The 9,911-nt window shown below is 41.8% G+C and overlaps 1 protein-coding gene across 1 annotated transcript; it reads right to left on the bottom strand.

The window, feature by feature from the left end:
• Positions 1-867: 867 nt before the first annotated feature.
• TMEM174 (transmembrane protein 174) lies at positions 868-3,500 on the bottom strand. The gene is made up of 2 exons (XM_061475750.1): positions 2,450-3,500; positions 868-1,466 (listed from the first exon to the last, which is right to left on the bottom strand). Exons 1-2 carry the CDS (start codon positions 3,079-3,081, stop codon positions 1,364-1,366), a joined length of 735 nt encoding a protein of 244 aa, XP_061331734.1. The 5' UTR covers positions 3,082-3,500; the 3' UTR covers positions 868-1,363.
• Between the last annotated feature and the right edge of the window lie 6,411 nt (positions 3,501-9,911).

Here is a 9,911-nt window from a genome sequence, read left to right as displayed (position 1 = left end):
ACCAGCAGCACACCACTCAGTTACTTTGGATGACGACCATTTCCCTCCAGATCAATTTGCATGTTGCCTGTTCCAGCAGATGTGGGCAATGAGAGCACGTTGGTTTGAGCCATTTGAGGAAAACAGGCAGAACTGAGGGGATCTTGCATAGGGAGATACTGACACAGTTATGCCAGGGCACTTCTAGGCATGCTCAAAAGCAGAATTTGAAGCATATGTTGAAATACAAGATAAAAATGAAAGGACTCATGGCATTCTCATTACTCTGGTGTTCAGACATCTCCTGAGAAAAGGGTTTTGGGACCTTCATTCTGGATTGCAAGATACCAGATCTTATGCCTCTCATCCTTAGTTTTATATGGCTGTAAATCCATTTGTGGGTACAATGCCTGGAACCATGTTATCCTGAAAGTTGAAGCTGAGTAAGAAAGTTCGCTGCAGCCCTGGGGTTACCTGCATGCTCTGGGGAACCTACAGCCTGAGCTGTGTGCTAGGACCCACATTCAAATAAGAAGGGACCTCAGGAGGGGTACCACCACTCCCATAAAGTGAGAGTGCAGCAGTGAGAAGCTGCAGTTTCCAAAGTCTTTAAAACTGGTAGTACCATACCCCTCTGTCAAGGCTTCAGAAAGGTCCTATTTGCTTTAGGGACATTAACCTAGTAGTTGTTAGGACTCCTAGTGAGAGACAGTGCTTTGCATCCCATCAAGGTGAGGAAGGCAACTGAGGTCACTGTTTATATTTTCTCTGTTCTGGTTCAAGCAGAGTGCTCAAAAAATGCCGTAGGACTGGACTGTACAGGTGGAACAAGCAGAGGAAGTCTAATCTGTAGACTGCACTTATTAATGAATGAACTGGTCTATGGAATCAGACAGAATTAAGACTTTATAGGCAATTTCATGGATCAGATCCTTGAGCATTTTGAAGTTTCCCAAGCAATCAAGAGGGAAAATGAACCAAGAATAAATCAAGTGTTTTATAATGATGACGAATGTGCAGGAGCAGTCATGACTTTCCACAAACATCTTGTGCATTCACAGCTCACACCGGTCAGCAAATCTGAAAATCAGGCTTCTTGATGGGGAATCCTAATATGTATTTAGATCCCTGAGTTTAATAGCTTTGTTATTAATAATTTTGCTATTAAATAATTAATAGCTCTGCTATTCAATTGCATAGCAAAGGGCTAATGAATTCTGAGAAAAATAAGGAATTGGTTAAATAATCTTCAGTGACACTGAACTGTGTATCAGTAACAAGATTTTGCTCATACTTGCTTATCATGCAAGTGTTTAAAGAAAAGATTCTTGGGGATTAAAAAGCTGGTGTGTCTTAGAATCACTGTCTGCTGTCCATGGTCATTTTATGAAGAGAATGGGTATATTTCCTCATAACGTGGAGGTGACAAGTCACCACAGGCGTAGTCTTCTAGCAGTTCCTCTGGCTCATCGGAATGGTTCTCTGACCTAAAAATGGGAAGGGAAGCAAGGCAAAAAAAGAATTTAGTAAACATGGAGCATGCAAGTAACCTCAGTGCTGCATTCTGCCTGCCTTATCTGAGCAAAGCATCTCCCGACTTCTTGAGAAAATGCTGTGAGATGAAGTTTTACTGGGATTGAACTGTTTGTTTTGTTCTTTTTGTGTCAGGAGGTGACCTTTGTTTTCATGCTGCCCATGTTTGTCACACATAGTGGTGAGAACAATGGGTCAGTCAGCAGTTTTTCAAAGAGACTTTGATAAATGAACTAAAAGTGACTTGTGTTCTAGGAATATAGATAGGATATAATTCTAGAGTAATTCCTATTATAAGAATATTTTTCCTTAGAGAAATGAACTATATAAAATTATTTAGTGTCTGATTAAAGCAGTTTCGTACTGCTCTGTAGTATCAGTGGTCTTGTATATGCCCCAGAACTAGGAAAAAGGTAAGGGCTGGAGGGTTGCTACAGTGGGAAAGGAGCATGTTGTAACCAAGGGTAATAAGAACGAGAACATCTGGTACCAAAATTATTCTTGCACTGTTCTACAAATGCTGTTTGTGCACTGACTTGTGTTGTGATTGAGCGGAAGCCTCTGGTTGTAGATAAAATAATCTTCTGGTCAACAGTCTAAAGGTAGTGAGATAAGCATAACTGCTTACCCCCAGCCCCTCCCCGCCCCCCCTCCAAACAGGAGCATATATTCTAGTATCTTCAAAAACAACAGATTTAGTAGACTGAAAATTGAAAGTGGTTCATAACTGAATTTAATTTCGATAATAATGCTTTCCAGAAAGAGTATGTCTCCGTAGCCTTTACCCAAGAAATACTTCTAACAAAGAACAAAAACCCAACTGTTTGAAGAAGGATAACACCCTGGTCTACTGTTTTTTTCCTTTGAAACCATACATAGCACTTGAAATTGTCATAAGCTTGTGTCTTAACACACTAAGGCATTTCAGAAGAAGTACCTCTGATCCCTGGTATTCTCTGCAGGATAAGCAGCGTAGTTCTCATCTCCGGTAAAAGCCAGGTTATCCAGGGGGTAGGCAGGGCAGAAGTGAGCAGACCCTGGGCTGGGAATTGATGAGGCACTGGGGGAAACAGCACCACAGCAGCTGAGCACTGGGTGAAGGTATCCAGGGCTCATAGCAATGCCCTCCTGAGCTGGGTAAGGTGGAGGGATGTACTGTACCACTGTGGCACCATGAAAAGTTATCGGCTGGTTAATGCCAGTGAAGACGAAGGACTGTCCGCTTGCAGTCTGGTCGAGGTCTGACGTATTTTCCTCTCTTTCTTTGCAGGTCTTACATGTAAGCATGTTAAATTTACAAACAGCAATCAGAATAAAAGTTACCCCAACAGACAGCAGAATAGGCCCTAGTAACTGAGTCCACTCCAGGTGAGTAATGCCATCGTATTTTATCCATCCCATCACGGTGAAAGTGATCCCCACCAGTCCCAAAAACACACCTGAAAAGAGCAAAGTGGCACCAGCTTTATCCCCATCTGACACCAGGGCATCGGATATGTTTGACTGACAAGGAGTGACAGAAAAGACATTCAAGGAGAAATCTTCTACACTGTTGCTGTTTGGCTCCATTTCTGAGTATAATGTATCTTCTGCCTCAAGGGAAAAGGGGCTTGTAAGAAACTTGGCAGAGCTTTTAAAGTTGAAGGTTCAGGTTAGTTATACAAGAACTTTGCGTGTATATGGTTAACAGAGTCCATCATGTGAAAGAATAAACTTTGCTTAGAAGAATAAAGGTCTGGGAAGCGAAGCCTGAAGCAGTCACTAAAGACTCCTTGAATTACCACCATCACTTCCGAAATGGCTTCACCCTTGTATGGTTGCTTATCTCTTTGTTTATCCTTTTCTTTAATTTGGCACCTGCTGATACTTCCTCGCTGTGCCCACGTCAGATGGGAGAGAAAGGAAGCTGCAGCCACTGCAGCTTTTCCTAGGCCCCCTGCCAGCTGATGCAGCCAACATATGGACAACACACTGTCCATGTGCTTAATCAACAACAGTGTGGCAACTCTTGCTCTCTGTGGGCCACCACTTCCAGCTCCATTTTCTGCAGGAATACGCGTGGGCATTGCTGGCAGTACTTTGCAGTGCTCTGAAGCGTGACATTTACAGCCACACCTGCACCTCTTTTGCAGCTTGCTCTGCAGTCCAGACCCTCTGTGGTTTAAAAAATACCAAAGTAGGCTTTCCGATAGTTTGCCAAGGGGCAGTGGTGGGAGGATAACCAGCAACAGGGTGCTGAGCACTGAACAGCCTTGAGAGAGCTGCTGTTGTGGGAGAAAGGTTATTTCAAGCCAGCCAAAGCTTTCCAGCTGTTTGAAGGTAGCATTAATTGTTCTGTAATTTCCCCTTAACTGTGGACGTTTTTTGTTGTGGGATCTCCACCCCTTTCTCAAAGTTTACACTGAATAAAGCTCACATACCCTGAATAGCACACCGCTGCAGGAATGAGAAAGCATCTCCTGCAATGTTTAACCTGGTAAAGTGAGGGACCTTATCCTGTACCTAGAAGCGTCTAGAACATTTTTTTTTACATCACAATGAACTGTTCTGTTGAACATATGTCCCATATATTAAACAGATAGCTCAATTGAATATTGAGATTTTCCATTTCCTAACAGTTTCAGACCAAAGTATTTGCTGTCGGAGGGTTCTGGTAGAATGTATAATTCATTAAGGAGGAAAAATCTCCAACTACTCAAATCTGTTTTGACTTGCTTGTTAGGGGAGTACACACAGGACAGAGATTACTACTCATGTGGTAGAACATACAGTGCTATTTTCTGCTACCAGCAGCTCTGGGGAAGCAGGCTTATCCTGATTATTTATCAGGTAAAAATAGCTCTAGAACTAGAAAACTCACCTTTCAGACTGCTTCTTCAAAACCAGTAAAAAAAATTTAGTAAGGACTAAATCCTTTAGTCTATTGTGCCTTCATATCACAGTGTGACAGCAGCTCACTTCTGAAAGGGCTGCTCACTGAATTTGGCACCTTCGGAACTGAATGCAATTGCAGATGGGAAATTCTCATTTGTTAGCAGATAGACCTTGAGGAATATTAGCACTGAATTCCTTTAGAAAATGTCTGGGAAGTTTCCAAAGTCAGTATAATGTCTCTTCTATTACCAAGGGTGCCAAAAAATTTTCTGGCAAATACACTCAACATCAGCCTTTCCCACAGCATCGGGTCTAGTCAGGGCTCTGCATCACTTGAGCAAAGAGTTAGGGCTTGCAATGCAGTGGTTTCATATGATGACAACTAAATCAGAAAGTGCTGAAATACTAGCTAAGCTGTCCTTGTATTGGCAATTATAGCCAAAACCTAAGTCACCTTTAACCTTATATTTGGTAAACTTAATGGAATGAACTTCTGTTACTGCTCTCTGCAAGTCAGGTTTTTCCATACCATGAATCATTCTTGTCACTGCTTGCTGAATCTTCCAGCCTTTCCAACATCCTTTTAAAAGCAAGCATTATATCATAATAGCTGCCTAAGTAACGATATATACAGATGTAGTGCCACCTCCTTCCTCCCACTCATTCAAGAATTCAGCAGCTGCTGCTGGCAACAGGATTGTGCTGGAGCACTTCCTCAATCCTACGCAATAGTCCTTAGATGCTGGCTGGCGTCAGAGTTTTCCAAGCTGAATGTTACACCATCCCATGGTTGATGCTCTTTGCCTCTGGCCTAGGATAGGAATTCATGGTTGTTGAGTAAGTAAACAGCAGAGCTGGAGAATACAGGTGGTTTCTTCCAAGACTACTTGTCACTTGAACTTAGAAAATTGGGTAGAAAACACTTTCTGTATGGTGTGGTGGGATCTAAATTAAAATGACACCTTTTCCTATAAACTATCGCCTCCCTTTAAGATAGAGTTTCCTCTAAGCCTCTCCAAATTTCTCTCATTATTTCCCCAGACAGTGGCAATGCTGCATTTGGGCAGATATAAAGGTTTTAAGAGATTACCAGATCACATTGATTTTTTAAGGCCAGTACTTTCCTTTGTCAAGTATGTGTATATTCTGGGGATTCACTTAAATATGCTCATTTATCAAATACATCCCCTGTTACCTGGAATAACTCATCAACAAATGATCTGTAAAACCTAACAAATTAGTCAGACTGAGATTTTCAGAATGAGTGGTGTTTCCAGATCTCTCTACAGTTTTCTTCCCAGCTGCTTCAGGGACCTTAACCCTAAACACAAGCACTGCTTTGCTTTTTGTTCCTCTATATAATTTTCTATTACCAATGCAGAACATCCCCCTGCTTGCTGCTGGAAGTAGATTTTCTGTGATGCTCCGCACCTCCTAAGTTCCCTAACTTGTTTCGAGTCATCCTAGTAAACACTGTCAGGCCTTCACTTGATCCTTTTCTTCTTCTGCTATTTAGTTTTACATAGTTGTTCACATTAATCAGCCCATTGTAGTGAGGTTTTATTTTCTTATGTGCCTGTAATATAGTCAGGGACTTAGTCACAGACCATGCAAAAGATGTCGTATAAAAGAATATTATACCATGGTATTGCACACTGAGTGACTTTAAAAAGAGTAGGTACAAATCATCACTCCGTAACGGAACATTCAATTGTAGGGAGATAAAGAAGCCAATGATTTGTCTGAGAGAGATTTCTTCCTAGGGACAGAAGCATTTTTAGTGAAACAACACAAATCATGTGTGTAAGAGCAGTACCTGAAGAACCATCACAAATGAGCCTTGCACACTTGGTCCCTGTATTACTGCACTGCCACCCTCAAAGCGTAAATAAGCTGCGAGGAGCAGGCTCAGCCAGCTGCCCACAACCACATCTACCTGCAAGGCAGTTTTATGTGCTCCTGGGGAGTGTCTTCTTGTTAACAGGCACACCAAATTGAAGCTATTTTCATGCCTTATTATCCAGATACATACATGTGTGATAGATGAAAGAGCACAGTTCTAGATGAAGGCTGACACATTTGAGGCAGAAACATGGAGGCATTAACAAAAACGTCTGCCTGGGCACAGAAATGCCCTGGGAGCCATTACTCTGAAAAGGCAGGATGGAAAACAGATGGATGGATACAGCACTACCGACCACAAAGGGCAACAATGGGGTGGGTGCAATCAAGTGACTGTTGCTATCCTAAAAACATAGCATAATTACAGACATCTATGATATCTCAATTTTTCAGATGAGTTAGCTTCCTCTTTTTAGCTGCTGCTGATGCAGAAAGATTTCCTCTAGAGAAGAGGCATCCATTTATATTTTCATGAATCCTTCTCATATCCAAAGGATTGTACTGTTGCAGTTAGAAGCAGAACAATGTTGGTGCAGGCAGCAAGGAAGAGAGACCTTAACTTCACTTAAAGAGGATAAGCAATCCTTACCTCCCACTTTGCCTGTTTAAGTAAGTGTGAATCAGTAACCAACTTGATTTGCTCCCTAGCATTTGTATGTCAAGCACTTAAGCTAACCTTTGGGCAGAAAGAGGGTTATAGCACCATTAGTGTGACAGTAAAGTATCTCACTTCCTCAATAAAAACGCTATTCCGTATTATTTTAAGCTACTTTTATAGTTTTACAAGGTGTTGCTTCCTTTCTAATACAGGCATTTCACCCCTACTCCCCACATCAGAAATTCCTCCCACTAACACTGTTCACCCAGTGGTAGCCCTCAGTGTCGGAGGCAGATCTGCTAGCCTCTTACCCACATTTTCTGACCTTGCTGAAACAGATTTTGACAACGCAGTAAGCAAATACTGCTGGCCTGGCTATGTTACCTCTCACAGTGCTGAGCAGCTTATGAAGATGCAGCACATCCGCTGAGTTTTCAAGGAGTGATTCATAGAACCATTGAACAGTTAGGGTTGGAAAGGACCTTAAGATCACAAAGTTCCACCCCCCCTGCCATGGGCAGGGACACGTCACACTAAACCATATCACCCAAGGCCTTGTCCAACCTGGTTTTGAACACGAGTCCCTCCGCAGCATCCCTATAGGCCCCCTGATTCTCCAAGTCAAAAATAATACAGCTAATAATAAGCTAATACAGCTGTACACCAAGCTATCTCCTAAGCACCTTCTCAAAACAGTACACAGAGAAACACTTGTCTTCAGTCCTGATTTTCAGAGATAAGTAACACCTACCCTTCCAGGAAAGTTCAGGTCCTGACTTCAAAGAGTCAGGTCAGCAGCTTTCTAAAGCATGCTTTCCTTGAAGACTGCTTTTTTTAGAAATAAAGGGATCCATACCGGAGACTTGAGTGCAAGATCAAAACACAATAACCTTGAAATAAAACAAGATCATGTTTCAGTTCCAGGGGTCTCAGCTCAGTCTCAACATATTCTACTTGATTTGTCTGGTCTCTCAGGTACATCTTGGGAACGATTGATGGAGCAAATTGCAGGCAGCACAAAAGTTTAGTACCTGTAGAGTTAGCAATTAGATGTGACTATTTTTTTAAGATGGTGACATATTTCAAGATTTGTTTAAATACTTTTTGATGAGTGAAATGAGCGTTCATTTGTAATTCAAACAACAGAACAAAGCCAATGTGGGTCTTTGTTTGCTTAGGATCTTTTAGGTAAAATACCCCAGCTTCCTTACTTGCTATGTAATAGCACAACAAATCCAGAGAGACAAGCTCCTTCAACATATGCAAGGCTTTGTATTCATGAATGAAGCATGCCAGTGGGCACCACTGTTAAATATCAGGTTAGAAACAAAAGCTTAAAAGAAAAAAAAAATCAGAACTATGGTGAACCATAGCTTGGATTACAGAAGGCATTCAAGGAACAGCATCCTTGAAAAACTCACTAGGTAAAAAACACTTCAGAGAAGAGATGACGAAACTCTTGCCGGCTTTTGTGGATCCCCTTTCGTCATATAGACATTTCCCATGGCTGAGTTATGCCAGTTTAATCAGCTCCCACATACCAAATCCCTCTCTGTGCTGCATTCTCTCATTACTTCGCATGCATAAGCCCCTCAGCTCTATTGCTGGCTAAATATACCTCCCTCACTGGATGGTTTGTTTTTGTGTAGCTCCACACAGAGCAGCCCTAGCACAACTGAGGGAACAACACAGGAGCAGAAATAAATGTCCACACCCAGGAGCTCCTGAACGTCTCCAAAGAACCCTGCAGGTGAGAGGCATATTCACAGAAAGATGACAGGAAGCAATCACCTTTCCCTGGGCACAGGAAGGAACTCCAGTACTTCAAGTTTGCATTCTGTTACAGCCATGCTCCCTGAAAGTCAGCAAGGCAGAAGACAAGCTGAGGCGTAGCTGAGGCCCCAGAGCAGGCAGGTGCTAGTGCCAGCTGAACAAGAGATCACTCTTGCAAGATGTTTTAATTCTGGTTAAGTTCACCATGCTGAACCAAGTCAGAACAGTAGCTCTGCCACCTTCTGCTTCTGGGCATAGAATGAGGTCTATTTTTCTCAAATGGGGTTCAGAATAAGTTGTGAAGTGTTAGCAGCAACTCAATTCCTGATAATTACCCTTACCTACTACAAACAAATCCCCCAGTTCAGGAATAGGTGCAAACAATGGCATAATAGAACTAGAACCTGTTGTCACTCCACCCTGAAGGCAGGCAGCTACTGCTTAGGGCTGCACAGGCACACAGGAGCTAAGAGAGCTGTTTTCTGAAGGGTCTGTCAAGTGCTATGTCAGTTAAAAACATCCACTGCATACTTTTCCATTAAAGTGCCTCTCTTGCATTTGCTGATAAGTAACATCTGCATCTGGAACATAGCGGGCTGAGTGGTGCTCACTCTCACAAAAAAAGCATTCCTCGTATACACCATGAATGATGATACATATAACAGCTGTATAATCCCCCTGAAATTAGTCATTATTACAGTTAAACTGTTAGCCTATTAACTATCCTCAGCGCTGCTTTAGAGCTCTTGGCTGCTTGTTAAAAGTGATCTTCCTAGGGATTATACTTACATAAGTGCTAGAGAGGGTCTAAATTAAGCTATGGAATGTTTATTACCAGGCAGACCAAAAACTAACCATTTAAACTCTCCATAACATACTTGGTCCCAATCTTAAACACCCCTTTTTGTGATGTTCTCAGAGAGTATATAAAGTCAGTAACTGTGCAAACCAGTATTTTCCACAAAAGTCATACAAAAATAGAAATAAAACCACTTCCTATTTATTTTGTTTTGAAGCTCCAGATTTAATTAAAATAAGGAAAAAGTTGGTTTCTACTTAGTGCCTCTACTATATAAATGACTAAAAACAGAAATTGAAGCTGTAACAGAACAAGATGAACATTTAACACTTACAGCGAACTGAATCCCTTCAGACTACTTGCTCAACAAGCCCAGCATTACCTAATATTCCCTGAAACCCAAATTCATTTTATGACCCCATTTATGCTTTTTGATGAAAAATTAGACACAGA

The sequence above is a fragment of the Pezoporus flaviventris genome, unplaced genomic scaffold (assembly GCF_033815535.1).
Source record: "Pezoporus flaviventris isolate CSIRO_AGI_PZ_B2104156 unplaced genomic scaffold, CSIRO_AGI_Pfla_v1 ptg000090l, whole genome shotgun sequence".
NCBI classification, from domain to species: domain Eukaryota; kingdom Metazoa; phylum Chordata; class Aves; order Psittaciformes; family Psittacidae; genus Pezoporus; species Pezoporus flaviventris.
Note: the sequence above shows the minus strand (reverse complement) of the source record. Positions and strands in the feature narration are given on the sequence as shown.

Excerpts from the sequence above, each read along its gene's own strand:
- TMEM174 (XM_061475750.1), bottom strand. The coding sequence starts at position 3,081 with ATGGAGCCAAACAGCAACAGTGTAGAAGATTTCTCCTTGAATGTCTTT. Across the intron at positions 1,467-2,449 it reads GAGAATACCAGGGATCAGAG|GTCAGAGAACCATTCCGATG; the intron begins GTACTTCTTCTG and ends TCCCATTTTTAG.